General features: G+C 39.4%; 3 protein-coding genes and 5 non-coding genes across 9 annotated transcripts; 6 read left to right on the forward strand and 2 right to left on the reverse strand.

Annotated features, from left to right (window-relative positions):
- Nucleotides 1–96: 96 nt before the first annotated feature.
- Nucleotides 97–5778, reverse strand: LOC109635760 (ras-related protein Rab-34-like). The gene is made up of 11 exons (XM_020097126.2): nt 5680–5778; nt 4959–5179; nt 4437–4528; nt 3778–3843; nt 3091–3192; nt 2190–2254; nt 2038–2089; nt 1833–1914; nt 1587–1677; nt 1384–1491; nt 97–302 (listed from the first exon to the last, which is right to left on the reverse strand). The coding sequence occupies exons 2-11, from the start codon at nt 5121–5123 to the stop codon at nt 241–243; spliced, it is 885 nt and encodes a 294-aa protein (XP_019952685.2). The 5' UTR covers nt 5124–5179; nt 5680–5778; the 3' UTR covers nt 97–240.
- Nucleotides 5779–7308: 1530 nt separating this feature from the next.
- On the forward strand, nt 7309–7380 carry LOC138404919 (small nucleolar RNA SNORD49). Its single transcript, XR_011238661.1, has one exon. It is a non-coding gene; the product is annotated as a small nucleolar RNA SNORD49 (small nucleolar RNA).
- A 306-nt stretch (nt 7381–7686) lies between these two features.
- Nucleotides 7687–7760, forward strand: LOC138404924 (small nucleolar RNA SNORD65). The gene has a single exon (XR_011238666.1). It is a non-coding gene; the product is annotated as a small nucleolar RNA SNORD65 (small nucleolar RNA).
- A 642-nt stretch (nt 7761–8402) lies between these two features.
- Nucleotides 8403–8476, forward strand: LOC138404923 (small nucleolar RNA SNORD65). The gene has a single exon (XR_011238665.1). It is a non-coding gene; the product is annotated as a small nucleolar RNA SNORD65 (small nucleolar RNA).
- A 497-nt stretch (nt 8477–8973) lies between these two features.
- LOC138404928 (small nucleolar RNA SNORD49) lies at nt 8974–9048 on the forward strand. Its single transcript, XR_011238670.1, has one exon. It is a non-coding gene; the product is annotated as a small nucleolar RNA SNORD49 (small nucleolar RNA).
- Nucleotides 9049–9216: 168 nt separating this feature from the next.
- Nucleotides 9217–9290, forward strand: LOC138404922 (small nucleolar RNA SNORD65). Its single transcript, XR_011238664.1, has one exon. It is a non-coding gene; the product is annotated as a small nucleolar RNA SNORD65 (small nucleolar RNA).
- A 3269-nt stretch (nt 9291–12559) lies between these two features.
- On the forward strand, nt 12560–18216 carry LOC109635880 (calpain-1 catalytic subunit-like). Its single transcript, XM_020097349.2, has 21 exons — nt 12560–12865; nt 12975–13062; nt 13151–13266; nt 13345–13478; nt 13601–13790; nt 13870–13941; nt 14067–14152; nt 14325–14396; nt 14773–14930; nt 15068–15225; nt 15388–15399; nt 15529–15722; nt 15804–15864; nt 15987–16061; nt 16193–16250; nt 16586–16641; nt 16806–16874; nt 16963–17041; nt 17125–17238; nt 17489–17541; nt 17677–18216. The coding sequence occupies exons 1-21, from the start codon at nt 12626–12628 to the stop codon at nt 17701–17703; spliced, it is 2112 nt and encodes a 703-aa protein (XP_019952908.2). The 5' UTR covers nt 12560–12625; the 3' UTR covers nt 17704–18216.
- Nucleotides 18217–18773: 557 nt separating this feature from the next.
- On the reverse strand, nt 18774–22107 carry nsrp1 (nuclear speckle splicing regulatory protein 1). Of its 2 annotated transcripts, none has more exons than XM_020097351.2 (7): nt 22001–22107; nt 20933–21023; nt 20689–20745; nt 20436–20564; nt 20065–20272; nt 19759–19861; nt 18774–19665 (listed from the first exon to the last, which is right to left on the reverse strand). In XM_020097351.2, the coding sequence occupies exons 1-7, from the start codon at nt 22018–22020 to the stop codon at nt 18885–18887; spliced, it is 1389 nt and encodes a 462-aa protein (XP_019952910.1). In that variant the 5' UTR covers nt 22021–22107; the 3' UTR covers nt 18774–18884. The 2 variants fall into 2 exon arrangements, with proteins under 2 accessions (XP_019952910.1, XP_069366067.1); XM_069509966.1 differs by lacking the exon at nt 22001–22107 and adding an exon at nt 21477–21571.
- Nucleotides 22108–23320: the final 1213 nt, after the last annotated feature.

Below are 23320 nucleotides of genomic sequence, written 5' to 3' on the forward strand. Positions count from 1 at the left end.
TCTGGCCAGCAGTACAAACATTCCTGAGAGGACACAGTGGACTCTGTTCTGGTCATTCAGCTGACTGTTGTTTACAACGCAACAATTCATTTTGTCAAACCTACAACTTTTATGATGACTAACTCCCTCTCAGGTCACCTGCTCGAATAAAAAAACATCATCTAGCTGAGAGGACTGTGTTGACTTTCTCGGTCAATTCAAGATGTCTGAGCACACGTCACTTGTCCTGTCGTTCACTCGTCAGCAGCAGTTGGATCTCCTCTTGGCTGGGGTGTGATTGGCCTCTGTGCTGTTGGTGAGCCCTGCGTGAAACCCAAACAAAACATCACTCAGGAGAGCAGCGAGAGCTACGGGTGGACGGGCTGATGTGAAAAATATCATATTAAATAATATAACGAAATATGATAGTGTTGATGTAGCCTGAGTTCCATCGGTTCACGTTATTCTTCACCTGGTGATGGTGATGACGACAAAGAAGACAAACACACACACAAAAATAAATTCACACACGATGCACGTGGTAATTCACACTAACCTTTTTTATCTTTTTAAAAATAAACTAGATCACCAAACGTGTATCAATCCACAGCAGGAAATAGTTCCCTGCAAATGCTCTTTTCATGTCTGTTTAGACTTGAGTCACGTTTTCTTAATATTTTCTTTTATGAAACAATATATTTAATATTTTTAAAAATTATCTTTAATTCAATTTGGCTTAAAAAGCTTGATGCTGAAGAAGAGTTGAGCTGAGTAATTATTTTATGTTTCTCATGGGATTTGTTGTCAATAAGTAAAAAAAAAACAGAACAACATCGACATTAAGCGTATAAGTAATGTTCGGGTTCACACGGGTCATGAGAAACTGATTTTAATGCTTCAACTGCAACTGTAAGGATTCCACATTCCTCAGGAGTTTGAGAAAAACCTCCGAGCGTTTGAAATACTCGATCGCTTCAAAAAGAAATCGACCTAAAGCCAAGAATGAAAACTTGTCATTAGAAGACGTAGTTTCCAGGTGAGAACGCTACACAGAGGATGTTATGTTTTCATCTGCGTTTGGAGTTTGTCAGCAGGATTTTGCAAAAATACAAAACCGATTTACATGAAAGTTTGTGGAAGGGTTGAACATGAGTTAAGGAATAACCCATTTAATTTGAGTGCGTATCCAGGAACTTTTCTTTCCCTTTCACATAGTTATTCAACATTTACACAGATTTCTCAGAGAATAATTCACAGACCTTGATTTGAATCAGGTGCAGATGCAAATAAAAATCAGGGGAATTCAAACGTGGGCCGAACATGGGCCTTGGCATCATTCTCACAAATGAATCACAGTTGAGTGTAAGAGGCTGTTGTCTGACATTATGGCGCGAACTGACTCACTGATGATGTCACCCACGTTCCTCGACCCCAATTTCTCCAGTTCAGACAAAACGTTGGCCTCGAAGGTCAGAGAGGCCACGCGGAAGAAGAAATCCCTGATGCCATCTCCTGCAGCGACAAGATGGAGGAGAGAGTTTGAGAGGGTGAGCCCTGAAAAGACGTTAAAAGCCATACAGGGCGGCTGCGTTGTGTTTGATTCCCACCTGACTTTGAAGACACGGCCCAGTACTCTGCCTTGATTTCCTCCGAGAGTCTGATGGCTTCCTGCTCGATTTGAGCCAACTGATCAGGAGACTGAGGAGTGAGACGCGGGGAACAGAGAGGTGAAGAGGTGAAGAATGAGACCTTTGTATTTAAATATGTTATATTTACACCTGGAGATCCTCACATCTTCAATTATTTGGTTTCACCTCTGTTTCCATTTTAAAGAAATAATTTGTTTAACTCACACTGAGGTCCTTCTTGGTACCGACGAGGAAAAGTAAAACACTGGACGGGTCGTTGTCTTTCATGGCGTCCTCAAGCCACTGCCTACACACACACACACACACACACACACACACACACACACACACACACACACACACAGAGCTATAAGTGTTGTAATGGCATTTTAATGACATCATCATTAGACAGTAATGGGCTTTCTCTTACCTGGCATGAGCTAATGAGCTCACACTGCTGAGGTCAAACACCACGATAATGGCTGAGGAAAAGTATAGAGACAAAAAACATTAACTGTGTTAACAACAACATGATCTATGAACTGAGAGGGAGAGATGCAGTAACACAGCAGCTGGATTCACCTTGTGCTCCTCTGTAATAGGTGGAGGCGATGCACTTGAAGCGTTCCTGACCCGCTGTGTCCCACCTGAAACAGATCAATGAATAGATAGATAGATAGATAGATAGATAGATAGATAGATAGATAGATAGATAGATAGATAGATAGATAGATCAGACAATTTATAAACTATGCTTAAAACATATATACAAAATAAAACTGGAGCTGCCAGAAAAGTCTGTGTTGATTAATTTGTTTTAAATAAAATGTTATGTATTATAATTAATCCTGATGCTTCTCTTCACTTCTTTGCTCTTTGGCAGATTTTACTGTTTCTTATTTGTGTTTTCTTGGAATGTTTTACTTTCTGTACTCGGCTGTAAACGAGGTCTCTGCCTCAATGTACTCCCGAGTTAAAATAAAGTTTCAATGAGAGTCAGGTGATCTATGAACATCTTCACAGGCTTCGTGGCTGCTGATCTGTTTCATCACCACAGTGACGAAGAGGAAGAACGAGAACTATAAGAAGACAAACAGTTGAGAGAGTGTGGCCATGTTATAGCTACAAGTTCACTGACAATGTGTTTCCAGTTTTCTGTGTCCCGTGCGCTCGGTCTCTCCACGACACGTGTTGTATTAATGTAATTTAGTGAAGGAAAAACATGTAATTAAAGGTCCACTGACAGTCTAAACAAGGAGCTCATCAGATTATCCAGAGGATGTTGTACAGTGTCATAATTATCTCAGCATGTGATTTCATTTACAGATTCTTCAGATGTTCAGACATTATACTTGAACTCCATCGTGTTACGTGATCGCATGTTGGACAGGTAGCGTTAAACTGACCTCGATGACCTCTGTGATGAGTCGACACAGGAAGTGGGTTCGTGTGAATGTGAAGTGTTTGTCAGTGACGTACTTACAGCTGTAAACTGAAGGGGACGCCGAGCACCTCGAAGCGCTCCATCTCAAAATCCACTCCGATGGTCGCTTTGTAGTTCTTATCAAAGTTGCCCTTACAGAAACTGACAGGAACAAGGGAACAGGTGAAGAAACAAGGGAACAGTGGAAGGAACAAGAGGATAGTGGAGGGAACAAGGGAACAATGGAGGGAACAGATGAAGAAACAAGGGGACAGTGGAGGGAACAAGGGGATAGAGGAGGGAACAAGGGAATGGTGGAGGGAACAAGGGGATAGTGGAGGGAACAAGGGAACAGTTGAAAGAACAAGGGAACAGAGGCAGAGAGAAATATTTTCATCTTTTATCTCAGTTTTTGTTTTTCCCAAATCAAAACCTATAAATTTGATCTTTTAATTAACAGTCAAAGACTCAAGCAGCTGAGCCCGACTGGTTTCTCGGTTTTCTAATATAAATCGTCTGATATGAGCCTCACAGACGTATTGGTTCATGTTTGTCAACCATGATTTCTATTTTTACCAAAGAACACGTGTCTCAGCTTTGTGCGGGTTTTCTCTCACGATGTGTTTCCACTTGTGACTGAACTCGAACTGTAAAATACTGTAAATTCAGCACATGACAGAGTCACGGTTCAAATCAGAGTGAAATCAATTGATCTGATTGATCTGTTTGTCGCTGACGGCTTCTTACCTGCTGATCAGACACGTTTTTCCAACTGAGACATCTCCCACCACGATGACCTTGGCGATACTGAAGCTGGGGAGAGAAAACCACAACCGTCAGCTGTCCTTCATGACTCCACACAACAACAACAACAACCTGACAGCATGAAATAAACAACAACAGGATCAGTAACACACGGACGTCACTGCAAACTGCTGTCAGGAGTTGACACAAACCAGTTCACCACTAATTCACTGCTGAAGTGGCCTCATTCAACTTTTCACATTCGTCAGGGGAATTGTAAACGAAATGACTCCAATATTATAAGTAAAGGAATAAAATAAAGGAAAAGTTTTCTTTCTGAATGAATACAAAATTATTGTCAAGCAATAATAAATATATATTAATTTAAAAAATGTGAAATAATATTCTATATTTTTCTTAAAGTCAAAAGAATGAATATGTGAACAGAATAAATCTGATGATTTGAATATCAAACTGAAATGAGAGATCCTTGCTGTTGGGTTTAGGGAACATGTTTTAATTTGTGTCTTTGCAAAAAGGTTTTAGATTTTGAAGGAATTGATGGATTTCTGTGCCAAAGACAGAGAAGAGAAACTGTGACGAAAGAACCAGCTGATGTTTTTAGCAGCAGGAGGAGCAGGGTGTGTGTTCTGTGGTCTTACCTCACCGTGCCTGACTTCTGTACCTGACAAACAGCCTTGACCTGCGGGTGGAAGCCATCTTTGGTGTGCAGCGCAGCATTTTGACTAAAACACTGGAAACAAAGTGTGAATTCACACGAAATGGAAAAACACACAATGAGTAAAATAATAATCAAATAATAAATACCTTCCTCATTGTTTCTGCATTACTGTTGCTGTCCAGTGACCATTCATGTCTTTAAATGAACAGCGTTACCTTTGCCAATAAAACAGGCCTCACTTTCATTTGTATTGAACTTGTAAACATCTACATATTATCTTAAATGAGGAAATCAGTTCAGGACGACAGCAAAGAGCAGAGCAGCGTTCAACACTTTAAACAACCTCTTCAATAGTCGAGAAAATTAACAAAACGAACTATAAAGTATCTTCAATTCAGTAACATGGTTAGGTGTAATTCATTACTGTGTGTGCGCGTATGTGTGTGTTTGTATGTTTGTGTGTGTGTGTGAGCGTATGTGAGCGTGTGTGTGTGTTACTAACTTTTGGGAGGTGAGTAATAATTCGGTCCTTCTTTACAGGTGGCAACATGCTGCTGTAGTGGATCAACATACATGCACACACACGCATACACACAGACACACACAGACACACACACACGCAGGTCTTCAAGCTGCCACTCTTCCTGAGAGCAGACACACTTTTCATTCACAAACACACACTTCTCTTTTCTTTTCTCTCACCGCTGCCACAGTGAAGTTTTCCTGAAATATAAATTAAAACATTAAGAGACTCATTTCTGTAAGAACATTCAGTCAGAGGGTTTTTTATTCGAACAAATGATAAAGATTTAAGGAAAGTGTCGATTATTCAGTGGATTTCATTCTTGGATGTCACATGAAATGACTAAGATAGATTCTTAGATAAAAGATTATTCGATAGTTACAATAAATTCTTATCCATCACACAGTGTCGACATGGGGACGTCTGATCCATCCCAAATATATTCTGCAGCATGACAAAGACCCCAAACACACAGTGAAGAGGAACAGACTCAAACCACTGACTCACCAAGTTGATAACTTGAGGAGGACTAGTGATCATAATAAATCTTAAATCTTAGCTGGACACTCATACACTACTTTTACTGTTGTACTTTTTAATCTCACTTTGTGGCAATGCTACAACTCAAACTTTTTTTTCTTTCTCTAAAAATCTGTGGCCTGTAAATACACAAGTATTTGAGTAGGTTCAGTAACTTTACCTGAAAGTGCAGGATGGTAAAATGCTGAAGGAAAAAAATTGTGTTGTGTGTCTGCAGATGTGAAATCCAACCAAACAAATCCAGAGCTCTTCCCTCCGGACTGAGACACTTAATGACACACACCATGTAATTAGTGAGGAGAGAGAGAGAAGCCAGGTAAACAGCGCCACCATGGGACCACAGAATATTTTCACACAATTTACTGATGAGTGAAGCTTCCTATGCAAGACTATACATTTTAATAATACAATACAATGTTAGAGGATATAATATTATATAGGACTGCAGATTAAAATTTGTCTAAGAGACTAACTCTTTTATTTGAACCATTGTGCTCATACATTTTAAATAAAAAAAGGAAAATAATATAATATGAGTTTGAATGTTTCTAGTGTGTTTTTGTGTTGTACTGACTGTGTGTATTGAAAGTGTTGTATGTGTTAGGAAATGGTATAACAATCCAAAATAAAATTAAAATTAAAGTTAAAATGCAAAGTAATGGTAAATGCAAAAACTTAAAATAACCTATAATATTCATACAATAAATAAAAGAATTAAAATATTTACAAAATGAACTCATATTGTGAGCGGTGTATATGTTGTATAATTGAATAAACATCCAAATCAAAATAGAGAAAAAGTAAAAAATTTAAGTTAGAACAAAAACAATGGTGAGCAAAAATATTTATAAAAAATATATTAATAAAATATATATATATAAATATATATATATATGACATGAAGCCATGCTGTTCACACTCCGGTGCAGCAGATGGCGTCAGCACCTTTTCCATGGATGTGTGACGTATGTTTTCCGCGACGGTCCGATGGTATAAAACCACGCCTCCACATAGTTCGCTCTCTTTCACTCCTCCGGCTCCTCCTCAGCGGTGACTCAGCTCCGTCGTTGAATCTAAACTTTTGTAAAAAGTCCAGTAAATCCAAGTTTACTTTAGCGTCTCTACGAAGAACACGAGAGTTGAAGAGGAGCTTTTTTATTTTCGGTAAGAACGTGAGCTCAGTTTATTTCCGGCCAGGCCTCAGGCAGCCACGTGGAGAGGACGACACGATGGAGAAGAGGGAGAAGATGTGAGTTTCATTCTTATGTCTTTGTCTTCTGTTGTTTTACAAAACAGATTCAAGAGTCACGTTCTGTTCAAAGTATAAAGTGAAGGAAAGACACGAAGCAGAGGAATTGAAACCAAATACGATGATTTAAAGAAATAACTGAAGGTGCAGAAAGCTGTGCATTAAACTAACAGCCTGTAAAATGATGTTATAGCAGATAAATATATTTAGAAAAGGTGCTAGAGTAAAACAGTGCAGATATAAAATATTAAATAAATAATAAATGCATTGCATATGAATAATTATATTATATATTGTAGGGAAGTGAAACAATTGCTGTAACATGTAACGTTTATATAATCTGAAACAAACAGGCAGTTTCCAGACGTGTTATTATTTCCTGGCAGTCATGATGTTTAATATTCCATATTAAGTCTAACATTTGTATTTCCTCAGGTGGAAGTCAGTGTGGCAGCTCCCTGCAAGAGCTGAACCCTCATGATGAAGTTGCCACGACATGTCCAGGTGAGTAATGAAAGGGACGTCCACATGTTGGCTCATGTCTGTGATGAAAACTGTGAATAGGAAGTGCCGTCTGATGCGACAACTGACGATGTTTCTCAATCACTGTTCTGAGACAGATTTAAAAAACGATTTGAATTGTTCATTTTAAACTGTCAGTGGGACCTAACTGTTTAAATATCTTCTCTACAGGTCAGGATGTGCCTGTTCAACATCATGGAGACTCTGAAGCTTAAAAACCTGAGCTTTCTTCAGACATGGAGCCAGGACGCTGCTGTTTGCAGTGGGTAAGTTGAAGCATCTTTGTGGTGCAGTCGCCCGTCTCTGCTGCTCATTTCCTTTTGTTTCTCCTCTTGACCAGTTCCTGAGAGGTTTGATTTTTTTTTTCTTTAAACTAAAGCCAACTAGCATCTTCTGTTGTGATGAAATCTAAACTGAAATAGCTGGAATTACCGTCAGATTGTTCAGTGGTGATCATTGGTTTTCTGAACACAAAATGCTACAACAGCCCCTTGTCTCAACTGCACTTTATGTGCTAGATCTTCACCATTTATAATATTTTTTTGTTTATTCCAGGTTAAGTTGGTCCTGAATGAGTCCCTGGAAAGAGATTCAGCTGAAGGTGTGCGGCTGCATCGTCACCTTCATGGGATCTTGTAAGTTATTTTTTATATTAATGGATGCTAAGAAGCCTTATCAGCTCACGGTTGTATAGTGAAAATGTTTGAACATCTGGAATCGTCACACATTAAGATTTTCTGCATCTTCAAGACGAGTGACACCACGACTGATTTACAGCTGAAATTTCTTCAACCTCAAAATAATATCCTCAGCTCAACTTGCTACTGATAAATAGAGTTGATTAATCAGTTACTGGTAAATAAGTTAATACTAAAATTACAAGTGCCTTGACTTGTGTTTCTCAATCACTGTTCTGAGACAGAATAAACTCTTTGAATTTCATCTTTGCAGTCTCCTTTCTCTGCTGCTCATTTCCTCTTGTGTTTCTCCTTCTCTTGCCCAGTTCCCCTGCAGCAGTGGACCTGAGCTCCCAGCTACAGCAGCCAATGCAAGTTCCTGCAGGTGAGTTTGATTTGTCTTTGATTTAAACTAAAGGCAACTAGCATCTTCTGTCATGATGAAATCTAAACTGAAATAGCTGGAATTACCGTCAGATTGTTCAGTGGTGATCATTGGTTTTCTGAACACTAAATGCTACAGTAGCACCTTGTCTCAACTGGACTTCATGTGCTAGTTCTTCACCATTTTAATATTTATTCCAGGTTCAGTTCGTGTCCTGAAAGAGAATCATCTAAAGGTGTGTGGCTGCATCATCACTGCCTGGGGATCTTGTAAGTTATTTATATTCTTATTTAAAATGTTTGCAGAGAAGCCTTATAAGCTCACGGTTGTACAGTGAAAATGTTTGAACATCTGGAATCCACATTAAGTTTTTCTGCTGTCTTAAAGACGGGGGACAACAGCTGATTTACAGCTGACATGACTACAACCTCAAAATCTGTCAACTTCTACTTACATCAAACTCCACTTCACCTGGGGCCAAATATCCTCAGCTCAATGTGCTGTAGTTAAAGAGAGTTGATTAATCAGTTACCAGTAAATAAGTAAAATGATTATAAATAAAAGGGCCTTGACTTCTGTACAATAGTGAGTTAACTAAAGGCTAATTTGCCCTCAGTTGCTCTCAGTGATGAAATCCTGGAATAGGAAGTGCCGTCAGATGCGAGAACTGACGATTTTGAATCCAATTTTCTGAGTCTTAAAAGCTGTTTGTTTGAACACATTGTGTTTCAAAGGGTTTGCTCTGAATTTTGTGTTTTTATTTCAGTTGTCATCCAGCTGGTCTGATCTGACGTCTGCCAAGCAGTGAATTTGACAGGTACCACATTTTTTATGCTTTATAACACAAAAGGCTGGCGTCCATTGTTGTGATGAACCCTAAACTGAAATAGCTGGAATTACCGGCAGATTGTTCAGTGGTGACCCTCGGTTTTCTGAACACAGAATGTGACAGCAGATGAGTTGTTTATTACACCTAGAATACCTTTTATTAATTTATCTTATTTCTTCTGCAGATCACGAGGAATTGTGGGAAAATTGTCTGAAGATGAACATCATCGTGTTTATTCAAAAGCATTACACTGTAATAAAAAGTGCTCTGTATTAAATACAGTGTTAACAAAATGGTCTGAAATATCTTCTTTATTCACTATGTTGCACTTGATTCAATCAGTCTTGTAAAGATTGAGTTGTTAAACCTACTCACGTTCATACAAATGCAGTTTACTAACACTTGTTACTACTTACTACAGCCGCCAGTCATCAGGCAGTTGAATCAAATTCTCAGTTCTAACAAAATGTAATTATATAGCTGTAGTGCTCGTTACAGACTCATAAACCTGCGTGGGTGTCTGAGTGTCGACACCTAATCAGGTTATTTAAGAAAAACAAGTTGTTAAAAACTTGTACATCAGGTTTGGTTTGAAGTAAAATATCTGTACCTCCCACTAATGTAAACATGGGCTCAGCCTCACAGTAATGTCAGCATGGACCATAAGTCATGTTGGTTTGACAACTGGTTCCTGACATCTGTTGACTTCAACCTGTCAACAAACAACTTGCATAAAGTTTCTTCAATACAACATAAACACCTGTCAAATAAATTCAGTGTGATCTTCACTAACAACTGACTCATATAAACTAGATGTGTGTTTTAACTGAGAGGAAGAAGATGTGATACCTGTTCAGGATGCTTCTGAAGGTTTTCTGGAGACCTGTCATTAAGACAGACGGATCCATGTCTTTGTTTAAAAACCTGTTAGCTCTGAACCATGTGGTGAAACATCCGTACTGACAGTGAACATGTTGACACACTCGACCAACAAGAGACGACTGTTGAAACGGTGTCATTCTCACAATTCTACATGAATGAACTGATCTCTTTAACACTATCTTAACAATTCCCCTGACTGTTACATGTTGACATACTCGTCAATGAAATGTCTTGAATGAACCTGATTTTCAAGTCTCATGATCATTCAAAGAAGTAAAATAGTTTTGTCTCTGAATGTTAAAGATCTGTGATTTTTGTGGGAGAAAAGGGATTAACTATTTGCTTTTTCTCTCCCAAACTTCTCAATCATCTGAAGCATCTGATGGGAAAATTTAACTTTAACTTCTAAATTGAATGTAAATGTCACAAAATACAGCAAATTACTTAAAATTATAAATTAAACATATTTTTTACAGGATAATTAAACTGATGTAAAAATATAAAAAATGCACATCCTATTGCTGAATTCTTGTATTTGTAATTGCAATATTAAAACTAAGGCTAAAGTTGTTTTTATGGTAATTTGATGTCAAGTGGAAACTTTTGCTGCCCGACTTTTTAAAGTGTTTTTCTACATTGTACGAATGCATTTCTTTTCCACTAAATTTTTGAAAGAGTTACACAGTAGAATCATGTTTGGAAGTTGAATTCTAAAACTGTATAAAAATACATGGTGGAAATGTGAGTTTTGGCATCAAGTCAGTCAACAGATTGCTCTTTTGTAAGTTGACAATGTTGTAAACATCAGAGTACACAGTCATTACTCCTACAAAGCACTGGTGCAAGTTCTGCTGGAAAAGATTTTACCAGTATTCCGGGCATTCGTGTTTGCTCTTTAAAGTGACAGTGGGGGATAATGAAACATGCCCCTGCCACAATTTGCTTCTGAGGTGCCGGATGCCCTAGAAACACAAACACCTCAACACTGGTGTAAATTTGTAAAAAAAAGAACTGTATGAGAGAATGAAAGAACATATTTGAAATTGTGTTAATGATTTATAGGCAAATACATATACATACCATGTGGCTCTCTCAGTACTTGTTATGTTGTGTCACTTCATTGTAGAGAGCAATTTGATCTGCAGGTAGGGGTGTGGGAAATGTTTAGTGGCCGACTTAAATAACATGTTGTTCACAGAACAGCCTTAAACTGACAATGCTCAAATATGAAAGATGGTGTCTCAACAGGAAAAGTTTTCCAAAATGCTGAAATTTTTTTTTCAAATTCCTTTAATTCATTTATGTGAGTTACACTTCGGCTTTCGTGTCAGGGGTACACTCAGCACGCAGCAGTGAAATCCATTAAACCTCCATGTCAACACCCTTCTGAGTAGGGAAACATAAAGAACAATAACATTGAGCCTTTAGATGTGAGTTAATATGTGAGATTTGGCATCAAAGTAGGAAGAAAAACTTAAATGAATTCTAAAGGTTTGTTTTTGTGTGAGCTAAGGATGATGTTAACTCTAATACAAATGTGTAGCATGTTCTTTTCATGTTGGCCAGTATTATCTCACTGGTTGCACAACCACTGGTGAACATGGCCATTTAACCAAGCGGCTATTTTGCAAAGTATTTAGGGAGGTCCTGTCACACCACTTCACTTCGCTATGTGTGCAACTCACTGTCAGACGTTTTTCTTCTAATTTCAGGGTCTGTAAAGCATCACTTTGAAAAAAAACTATGTCCATAAGAAGCTGTCACAACACGACGGCCTCAGGTGGTTCATACCTGTCAAACATCACTGCTCTATATGCAAATAATCATGAAGAGCTGTGATGGATAGAACAACACTGTAGGTCATTAAAACTAGAATGCCACTCAGTAAAGTGCATAACTCCACAGAGGCTTACGGCCCCTTAGGAAACCACATTTCAATTCACTAGATCCCGACTTTTATTTAGAAACACTAATAATCAATGAAATCTATTTTTAAAAATCAAGATCCATAAATGATTCTCAGAGAAACTGGTGAAAATGTTGAAATACACTATTTCTCGCAATGTTTAAGAAATTCCTGAAACAGCCTTAATGTAACGGATCCTTTCCTGATCCAAACCACATCCTTCCACCAAGTTTCATGAAAATGAAATGAATCTATCAAGGAAGTTTTTGTTTGCGTTTGTCCACAGATGTTTAACATTCAAAGACAAAACTATTTTACTTCTTTGAATAATCATGAGACTTGAAAATCAAGTTCATTCAAGACATTTCATTGACGAGTATGTCAACATGTAACGGTCAGGGGAATTGTTAAGATAGTGTTAAGAAGTACAAAGAAATCAGTTCATTCATGTAGAATTGTGAGAATGACACCGTTTCAACAGTCGTCTCTCGTTGGTTAGAAGTGTGTCAACATGTGTCTTTGAGGAGAAATAAATTACAGGCTTGTCCAGCAGGCTTGGGGGGGAGGTCTCATTCCAGGCTTGTCTAAGATGCAGTGAGTACATAAGAGAGAGACAGTCTGTCGTCTGTCAGTTTGTGTGAAACCTCTCGTCAAACATGTCTGAATCTGGAACGTGCACCTCTATCATCAACCTGCGTTACCAAGACGGCAGCGAGGGCAGCCCCTCCAACCCTGTGAAGTTCAACCAACAAGACTATGCACAGCTGAAGGATCATTACCTCTGCAGTGGGAAGCCGTTTTTGGACAACACCTTCCCACCTAACAACCGCTCTCTGGGGTGCCTGCCTAATTCTGGCAACGAGCAGCACAACAAAGTGGAGTGGCTCCGACCAGCTGTAAAAAAAACATTGACTTATCTTTTCTCCTTTGTGTAAATTGATGTCAATAGATCATGTTTATTTGTACTTCAATGCATTTCCTGTCTGTATTTGTTGTATTGTCCAGGAGCTCTTGAAAAGACAAAACAACAGCAATGAGCCGACTTTCTTCACGCAGGAAGCCTCACGCTTTGACTTTGGTCAAGGCTACGTCAGTGAGCAAGAATTTTTGCTTTTCACAATTAGTAGCTTGTGTAGGTGACAATGTGAACTGTGGAAAAATTTGCTTCCTTTATTCACCAGGTAACTGCTGGTTTCTGTCTGCAATTTCTTCACTGACCTTCAATCAGCGCCTGCTAGCACAAGTGGTGCCAGTAGACCAGTCCTTCGAGGGCCACGCAGGAATATTTCACTTCAGGGTAGAGACCTAAAGTATCAGAATTGTTTTTAAACAGTGTCTTTACACAATTTCACCTCTGACTTGTCCTCTGTGTCAGTTCTGGAGGTTTGGCAAGTGGGTGGATGTGGTCATCGATGACCTTCTGCCAACAATGAACAACTTTTTGCTCTCGGTGCACTGCAAAGGAGGAAATGTTTTCTGGGTTCCTCTGCTGGAGAAAGCATATGCCAAGTACGTAACCAACGCACTCACTTGGATATTAAACTGTTTGTTAGGTCACGGTTGAGACACAAACACCAGAATCAAGACTTAAAATCTCCAGATTACAAACATCAGTTTTTTTTCTGCTTCAGAGTGTGCGGTTCATACGATGACATGAACTTCGGCTTGCCATCAGAAGCTTTCAAGGATTTCAGCGGAGGTGTCAGCAAGACCTACAAACTCGGGGATTTCCACCACGAAGGCCATGATGAAGAACTTTGGCTCTCGCTGAGCAGAGCCACTGGGTGCAGGTCAATGATTTGCTGCGGGACTCCAAGATTGGTAAGAACAGAATTCATAGGAGAAAATAGAAAATAAAAAATCCCTCATTGTTGTGATTTAACGCTTTTGTTTATTCTAGGATATGGTGAACACTGTAGCAGAAAATGGACTCGTGGTTGGACACGCCTATTCTGTCACAGGTGTCACTGAGGTAAATTGTGGAGCTGCAGGAGAACATGTGTTCATCTATTACAACTGAGAAGGGTTACAGATTCTGTGAGTGTTAAATTGGCACTGACTGAATATCTATCACCATATCTATAATTTAATCTGAAGGTCGACTATTTCGGCTCCAAAGTGAAGCTGGTGCGCCTCATGAACCCTTGGGGTGAACAGGAGTGGATCGGAAAGTGGAGTGACAGGTACTTGAATCAATCATACACCCTCCCATACTATTAAAGTCGTACAAAGACGAACTCGCTGAGCACTACAACTGAGAACTTCTTTTGTTTATTTGTTATTTATTTTTCCAAGAATTCATCTGTTCAGTTTCAACGTGTCTATGAAAATAATTTATTTTCCCCTTGTTCTCAGGTCAGATATGTGGGACAGACTGAATATGGAAGATCGTGTAAAGCGTTCTTATTGCAACGATGGAGAGTTCTGGTAAATGAGCTGAAATCAAGATTGTGTGTCGCACCAAAATACATCGAGTTTATCTTTGTAGTCTAACAAATTATTTTTAATTATACACTATATGGACAAAGGTATTGGGACACCTAAAGGAGCTTTTATGTCATCCCATTCTGAATCCATAGGCGTTCATATGGAGTTGGCTTTCTCAAATTAAAAGTTGTAAACTGATTAGAAGGGTCCATATGAATAGTGAGGCCTGATAACGAATGACAGTACTTTATTCTTTTATGTCAAATTAAAATCCAAACAGTAGTTGAATGTATTTACCTGAGTCTGTTCCACTGGTTGAAACTCTACATTTCTCTCCTTCTGTGTTTCTCTTGTCGTCCTCTGTGTTGTCCATCAGGATGGAGTTGGAGGACTTCTGTCACAATTTTCTCAGTGTGTCCATGAGCTGTGAGAACCCCAACTTCATCGACGGCGACCTCACCTGCCAGTGGAAGTGCATGACTTACGATGGCAGCTGGGTGGCAGGGGAGTCTGCAGGCGGCAGCATCATTGACAGTGAGCTCTATTCGTTCTTTTAAGTCTTGCATGTCTTGAACCATGATCACAAGGTCAAGATGTTGTGTCTTCTTTCTTTTGTGTGCCAATCAAATAAAAGTGTCATCTGCACTGATAAAACTTCTCATTACCTGCAGGTACCTTCGAGGAAAATCCTCAGTATCGCATCCAGGTGTCTATTATAGATGAGAATGAGCCAGGAGACAAAAACATCTTGATCTGTTTGATGCAGATACCTCAGGCGATGAACCGCCTACAGGAACGCTTCTACTCAGCTGGACTGACCATCTTTAAGGTCTGCATTCTGAAATGTTATCCATCAAATATCAAATCCTACAAAAAGCAGTTTAGCAGAAATGAAAATGGTTCATGTTTGACAGAAACCAAACACCAGACTAACAAAAAACATTTTTAATGATTTGAATAATGACACTTCTTCTCATTTCACATCCGACAGATTCCACCTGGGGTAAGTTCATAGAAAAACAATTCTAATTCTCCAATTTTGCAAACACAAAAATCCACACATGAGTTACCTGAACATACAATTCAGTACTCAACATCTTCATTACATTAAATAAGGTTAATTAACTTCCAGACCCCAAAAGGACGTCTGGAAACGCCCTTCTTTTACGCAAATCCCCCCGAGAAGGAAAGCCTGTACACCAATGAAAGGGAAGTGATTGAGTTCCTCAGCCTGGAGCCTGGAGAGTACGTGATCATCCCCTCGACCAACATACCCTACATGAACGCAGACTTTGTTCTCACTGTCTACACCAAGGTTAAGATCAGGTAAAGACACACTATGATATGTAACATTTCCTGTAGTTACAATGGAAACCTTATTTTCAACACATTCTTCTCTGCTTCCAGTCCCCACAATGGACATGATGAGCATGACGACCATGAGCACGACAAACCCATTCATCCCAAGGTATGAAATTTAACACTGCCGCTGTATGTCAGTGGGACCAATGGTGTTTAGCCAGTTTGATGTCTGGCCCATAAGCTCATCAATGTTAGACACTCACCCAATTAAATGTCGGTCTCTTTAAGAACTCTGGAAATTGCACTGACGAGGACGCTGACATGGGTTCGACCCGTGACTTGTTCAACCGCTATGTCGATCAGGTATCAAGTCTTTTTCTCTCCAGTCATCAATTTTCTTCCTTTTCTACCATCAGTTGTTCAGAGTTGTTGATCTTTGTCTGTGTCTGTGTCTGTGTCTGTGTGTGTGTGTGTGTGTGTGTGTGTGTTGTCAGAGCGGTGAGCTGATGGCCACACAGCTCCAGAGGCTCCTCAACGAAAACGTCCCTCATGGTGAGATGATTTACATCATACATGCTGTCAAAACATGTCAAAAAGAAAATCAAAGTTTATTTCATTACTATATCTCTGCACATTTTCATGTATTTGTACTTAAGCAGATTTACTATTAGATACTTTTCACTTTTACTCCGCATATATCAGCAAATATCTTTCCACTATCTTTCCATATCTAATCCACTAGATTTTTACAATGCATTGGTTTACATGTTCACATTGTTAAAAGTTGTATATGCAAGTATTTACTTTTACTGGAGTAGAAGAGTTGATGTTGTACTGCAGTTTTACAACCAGTCAAGTTTTTCTATTTCTCTTTTTACCGTTCACAGGGACCCCTCATGGCTTTGGTTTGAACACTTGCAAGAGCATGATTGCTATGGTGGATGTATCCTTACACAGAAAATACATTTTTGCTGCACTTCATATAATAGAAATCAATCTAAATTATCATCAACATGATATGAAATGAAATCACATCATTGTGGTTGGGAGGGAAATAGTTTTTCATCTGTTGTTGATGAGACGTTAACACCTTAACGTCCCACCAAGATCGACCAAAGGTTGACGATGACCTTCACTGAATTCTCCGTCCTCTGGAAGAAGATTCATGAATACAAGGTAATGCAGAGTTTTATTTACCCAATGTACTTTTTTGAAGTTGCGACATGGCTTTGTGCAGATGTTTGATGCAGTTATTATTTTGCAGCAACTCTTCCATCGCTCTGATTTGAATCAGACTGGATCCCTGTCTGACATCGAGCTCCAGAAGGCAATTGAGTCTGCAGGTGATGCTGTTTATCAATGCATTTAAAACTGTGCGAAACGAAGAGGGGAAACATGCCTCATGTTCTCCTGCTGTCCGTTCCAGGGATGAATGTGAGTGATTTCACGGTGAGGCGGGTGATGTTCCGCTACACAGAACCCTCATCCACCTCCTTGAAGAACTTCATCGTTCTCATGATGCGTCTGGAAAATACATCATGTGAGTGACGAGGCTTCCATCACTTTTCAAACCACACCATCCTGAGAAATCAGGCTTTTACTCAGAGGGAAGATGACAGTGGTGTGAAAGCGCCGTGTCCTCAATGAATCTGTTCTCAAGTAAATAGCTTCAGAGCAAACTCAAACACACATTTATGATTGATTTGAACAGTACAGCACACTGTTATACTTTCTTGAGCGTTTCTCTTTCTTTTGTTTATTGGATGAAAGAATTTTTTTTTTCTTTACAGATGTTTATCAGAAAAAATCACAGGACGGCTTGATCCACCTGACATGGGAAGAGGTGAGTCTATATCCACCTTTCTGAAATATCCACCATGCAAAACATTAACACACGTTCCATTTACGTATCATCTCCAGAAATCTGTCATTAAAAACAATACCAATTTATACAAACAATCTTTTTCTTTTGTTTCAGTGGTCCAACGTGTCCCTTTATAACTAGACCACAGGTCATCACAGAAACAGAGGAAACACACAAGAGAAGATTCCTGCAATCCAACATTTCTATTTTTAGATTCTGTGATCAAATAATCCCTGTGGAATAAACGGTAACCTTCCAATTTACAAGAAGCAGCAGGAGAAACTGTGAACCAGAAATGATTTTATTATGACTCACCATGAATTAAATTACAAGAGGAAGATACAGCACCTCAAAGCACAAAGGAGAATAAACACAAGCACTGGTTTACATAATGACACAATTGTGCTACTGATACAAGAGTCTCTGTCAGAACTCATATTTACAAGTCAAAACTTCACATTTACGACCTCTATAATATTCCACCAAGTCCCCAAACCCAAAAAAATGATTTTTCCTGTTCTTGATTAGCTCAAGTTTGGCAAGATTCAGTTTTTTTAGAAACATTTTGTTTGTGAATACAAGGCCTGATGCTTTTTCTTTGGTGCTTTACCTCTGTTGTTGTACATGACTATTAAAAACATCAATAAGCAACAATGAGTGTCATCACTTCACACCTATGGACACTGGGGTTATTCTGGCGTTAGTTTCACATTCACTGTTCTGCTGCTGTATATGCACAGATGAAGTAGTCTCAAACAAATGTAATGTTTAATCCCTTTTTAGAGAGTGTTTGCTAAAAACTACAGTTACCAGCTGTTCATTGAGTAGAGTGCATTCCTCCGTCTGGGCCCAACAGCCCCCTTAAATTCTATCAAGCTGCCCAATCACACACTCATCCATATCTGTTCCCTAAATGCTCCATTAATTATTCCCTAAGAAAATGGTGAAAAACCGCTGGATCTGCCCCCCGATCCAGATGCACACCAGAATTTAATGGATTCTTCCCTGACCAATACCACATCCTTCAACCAAGTTTTGGTGAAATCTGTTAAAATGTTTTTGTGTAATCTTGCTTACATATAAACACAATGAACAAACTAACACATAACATGACCTCCTTGGCACAGGTAACTATGTATTTCAGTAGGAGGCATTTAGCTTGGGGAACAGGTTCGGAGTTTGGAAACCTTTTGAGAAAGAAGAAAGAAACCTGATTTTAAGGGGATTTATTGAAAAAAAAAAGTGTAACACGAGTTGTATCCTCTTGATTGATAGTTTGAGTGCAGCTCAGGGATGTGTGTGTGTGGTGTGCCCGACAGCTCTCAGTCCTCCTCCTTCTCGATATAGCTCTTACAGGCCGAGCGTCCCATCTGCCTGGCCATGTACCGCTCTCTGGCTGAACTCACAGTCTGATCTGTGCTGCGCTTTGCAAACTTGTTCACCTTCTCCTCCATTTCCTCTTTCTCCTTTCCCTCTTCTCCTCCATCTTCTTCCTTCTTTTCTGGTTCTTTTTCTTCCCTCTTCACCGTCTTCTCCTTCTCTTGCTCCTTCCTTCTCTCCTTCTCTTCTTCCCGATCTTTGTCCTTCCGCTCATCCTCAGCTGGATTCCTCCTCTTCTCTCTGTCCCCATTCTTATCCCTCTCTCTTTCTTTCGGGCTCTTTGCCCTTTTCCCATGCCTGTCTTCCCTCTCTATATCCCCCCTGCCTCTACTTCGGTCATCCTCTCTTCCTCGGTCTCTGTCCTTTCTTCTATCCCTGTCGTCTCTTCTTCCTCCATGTCTGTCATCCCTTTCCTTTGCCCGGTTCCTGTCTCTGTCTCTATCTCTGTCCCTCCCTCTGTCTTGATCTCTGTGACTCTTCTTATGTCTCTCTCTCTCCCTCTCTCTTTCCTTCTCCTTATCTTCTCCACTTCCTGACGATGGCGACCTCTGTCTATACTGGCGTTTGGGGTGTGTAGAGCCTGCACCCAGCTTGCTGAACCCAGACTTCTGCTCATGTGGCTCCTCACTGTCGCTGCATGAACTTGCGATATTGTCATGGGATGTAGGTGAAGGAAGAGGTGAAGTCCTCTCTGTGTCTTTTGGAACCTTCGAAGTTTGAGGGCTGTGGGAGCAGCAACAGAGAGACACAATTAAAGTCTCAGAATTTAAAAATGTGTCCTTGCTGTGATTTTGGATGAGTAATACTATGACTGACTTGTTTGCTGAGCGATCTGGTATCTCCTCCTCTCCTACTGTCTGATTCAGCAGGTGTCGGTAGAAGCCACTCAGGTCTTTTTGTTTCTTCACATCCAAAGCAGCTAAGAGACCAAACATGATTCAAATTAATAATTTACAAAGATTTACATTAAGTGACCTATTTCCACTCTCTGCAAGTCATACTTTGTGTGTGAGGGAGGACACACTTAAAAATATACTGTTTAAAATGTCACAGTATATATCACAACAAAATATTATCTACAAGCAATCAGAAAATAATGCAATGTTAAAGTATCAGTCCAACCTTCTATCTGTGCCTGTCTCTCCTCTCTCTCCTGTTCCTCCTTCTGCTCCAGAAGCTTTTGCTTGTAGGCGGAGGTGACGTAAGCGTCTTTATCTGCAAACTTCTCTCCCTCTGCCTCTCTTTCCTTCTGGATCTTCCTCTCTTCCCTCCGTTCTTGTTCTTTCTTTCGGTCCTCGACTGCCTTCATTAACTGGTGGATATACTTTGGCTGGTTGGAAAAGAAAACGGTTCATATTCATGAGGACGTTTCAGCTCACATTTTAAAGTACAGGACGGAGTGCAAGGAAAGTCTTGATAAACAGTTTTCATAACTATACTACATTGGTTTTGACAAATGCAGCTATACAAACGTTCAATGTAAATGACATTACCCTTTTGTCTGCGCCTCCAAGAACTTTTTTGTTGCTTTCACTTCTCTGTTTTTGAATGTCATCGTACACAGCATCGTAGTCATATACAGTGCTGTCCTCTTCCAGGGCCTTCTGCATCTCCAAACGTGTCTTTAGAGAGGGAGACAGACAAGACAAGAAAATGAAAGTTACAATGGAGGAACTGTCCTTGTTATAAAAGAAATCAGCGATCACCAATTCAGCATTTAGTTTTTTGATGTATTCTTCCTCTCACCTGCTTCATCATCTTCTTTTTGATGGCTTCTCTCTTCAGACTCTCCCCAACTGTTGTCTGAGGAACAAAACATAACAAAAACATAATTCAGTATATTTGGATGGACATCTACAAAAATGTTACCTTGATATCGTTCTTTCATTCCTTTTACAAAAATCTACATCTCCGTCTTAGCAAAAATAGCTGAATTGGCAAATGAGCAATTGTATTGTCCTGCTTATTACAAATTCAGAAGTTTACCCACCTCTTCATCGGAGTCATCTCCAAACACTGAGGGTTTCTGCAGGGATGCTGCCTTTAACCCTCCTTTCTTCTGTGGCAAGACCAGCCCATACCTGTGGACAGTCAAGAAATAAGGCTCCTTAATCCCTGCTGTGCAAAATGGATGATGGATGAATCCAACCTGCTTTGTGCTAACAGTCCAGGCTGGTAGTGGTGGTGAGAACTGTGTGTGTTTGTGCCACAGACCATGTGCATCCTTTCATGGCCACTATTTACCATCTTCTTATGGCTACTTGAAACATGTAAATACTCTATGTCACAGTGCAGATGTGTTAAACTGGTTCAATGAACATGATAGTGAGATTTAAATTGAATGGGAACATTTGAGGTAAAACAGGAGATGAGCAGCATGGAGGTGCAGCTGACAAATCTTCTGCTATGATGGACCAGAATCTCAAAAGAAGATTCCTCTAGCATGTTGTGAGAGCAAACTAAGGTCCAGGTAATCAGTATTAAACATGATGTTCCTGTTAGAAAGATATCTGACTGTGTATATTTCTATTTACCAGTTGAAGATTTCCCATATCATGGTTTTATAGGTGTGTATGAGACAGGTGACTTTCTGCAGACATTAGATTAAGTGCACTTTGCATAGTACAACACTTCCTGTTTGAAAAAGTGAATTAAAAACATCTACAATTTAACAGAAATCTACCAAATTCACAGCATTTTGAAGTGGCACCGTTAACTGCATTAAAATGTATTATCTCCTCCATGCAATCTGTCATTATCAAGGAAACGTGCAGGTGATGGAATGAAGCAGTTGATAAATATAAATTAACGGGTGATTTAAAAAAAAAAGTATTATACGATATAACCGGGGAATCTAGCAAATCGTTAGCTAGCTACAGCAGCAGCAATGGGCGAAACAGCGGTTTTATAAATAACCCCGAGCTTAAACACTACACGTGCCGCTACAACAAATATGTGTATTCAACATAAGCTAATTTTAAATTATCAACCAAGCGAAACGTCGGTAGATTTCTTGCCACGAACGATCGAAAATCGAGTTAGCACGTTAGCAACTCACTGCTTCGCAGGCGCCGCCATCTTGCTCTGCTGACTGTCAAGCAGCAGCGGCAGATTCGACACGAGATTTTAAATCAGGTCAAACGTGACGAGTCCAGTTGAGGTGGATTCAAGCAGCAATTTAATTACATAAATGATAAATATAAAAGAAATACAGCTGCCACACACACCCACCATGTTTATATTGGTTGCAGCTTTATTGTTTTTTTTTTTCTTCACTTTTGTCGGTATGGTTTTGTCTGCTGCGAATGTGCGGACTGGTCTGAACAGTTAGAAGTCTCTGACCATGCTGGACAACATGGGCTTTATAAGGGATTCGTGCTTATTTGGTTTTCAGAAATTAAAATGATTAATAATAATAATAATAATAATAATAATCAAATGATTTACCTCTCAGATACGCCTTTGTTTTTATTTGATAGCAATATCTAATTAGATATCAGTGGTTCCCCACTATTTTATTTATATCTTGTGACACTTTATTACCTTTCAAACAAACACACACACACACACACATTTATGTAAAGAGAGAGAGGCCGGGTAAGTTAAAGCTATATACTATTTCGAAATTGAAAAAAGCTAATTGTTAATATATATATATTTACATTTCCTAACCTGGTGAACATTGTGCATTCTCTTCCTCTCATAACCCACTGAAAGCATCAACCTTCAGGTCTTCTGCTTTGAATCACCACAATGCACAGAAAAGATCAATTTCTGTTCCTGTGACCACACATCAGCATTCATACTATACTTAGGATACAGAGGCTATAATAGATTTATTATTGAGAATATTTACAGTGACCAGTAAAAGGAAATTAAATGATTTATGTATTTAAAAGAGATAAAGTGAAATGGCTCCTGTCACTTGTTATTTTCAATGTTGTCGGCTGCTCTGCTCTAAACCTGCGGTAAGTTACTCTCTTAAATAAGATCAGGGAGCACATGACTCACCTGTGATTAAAGCTGCATCTCTGAATTTCCAGTGGCTCCTCTGAAAGACTCTAAATCCAAACACCATTATCTCTGTCATAATCTCCATCTCATCTCCTCTCTGGCCTCTCTGTTAATCCCTCTGCCACTAACACAGTGACCCAAGCTGCCTGATGGATGGATGATTGGATGGAGTGTGGGATGTGTGGATAAATGGAAAGGAAGATAGGTCGATTGACAGGCGGATGGATGACGTTATTGAACCAATGTATTTGTAAAGAAGAATGAGGAGGAACTGCACAAACCTTCAATAACAGAGAGCTGCATCCCTCCTGTCTCTGTGCAGTTATAAAGTAGTAAAACACCACTACTAGCCAATAAAATGAAC

This window comes from Paralichthys olivaceus, chromosome 15 (assembly GCF_024713975.1).
Source record: "Paralichthys olivaceus isolate ysfri-2021 chromosome 15, ASM2471397v2, whole genome shotgun sequence".
Lineage (NCBI taxonomy): Eukaryota > Metazoa > Chordata > Actinopteri > Pleuronectiformes > Paralichthyidae > Paralichthys > Paralichthys olivaceus.

Bases quoted from the DNA above. Each gene is read 5' to 3' on its own strand.
- nsrp1 (XM_069509966.1), bottom strand. From the start codon at position 21,499: ATGATATGGGAAATCTTCAACTG. The intron at 21,024-21,476 runs GTAAATAGAAAT...GACTGTCCACAG, and splicing joins ATATGGGAAATCTTCAACTG to GTATGGGCTGGTCTTGCCAC. The intron at 20,565-20,688 runs GTGAGAGGAAGA...CCCTCTCTAAAG, and splicing joins AAAAGAAGATGATGAAGCAG to ACACGTTTGGAGATGCAGAA.
- LOC109635880 (XM_020097349.2), top strand. From the start codon at position 12,626: ATGTCTGAATCTGGAACGTGCACCTCTATCATCAACCTGCGTTACCAA. The intron at 14,397-14,772 runs GTAAATGAGCTG...GTTGTCCATCAG, and splicing joins TGCAACGATGGAGAGTTCTG to GATGGAGTTGGAGGACTTCT. The intron at 17,542-17,676 runs GTGAGTCTATAT...CTTTTGTTTCAG, and splicing joins TCCACCTGACATGGGAAGAG to TGGTCCAACGTGTCCCTTTA.
- LOC109635760 (XM_020097126.2), bottom strand. From the start codon at position 5,123: ATGAAAAGTGTGTCTGCTCTCAGGAAGAGTGGCAGCTTGAAGACCTGC. The intron at 3,844-4,436 runs GTAAGACCACAG...TTCTCTCCCCAG, and splicing joins CAGAAGTCAGGCACGGTGAG to CTTCAGTATCGCCAAGGTCA. The intron at 1,915-2,037 runs GTAAGAGAAAGC...GTGTGTGTGTAG, and splicing joins AGCTCATTAGCTCATGCCAG to GCAGTGGCTTGAGGACGCCA.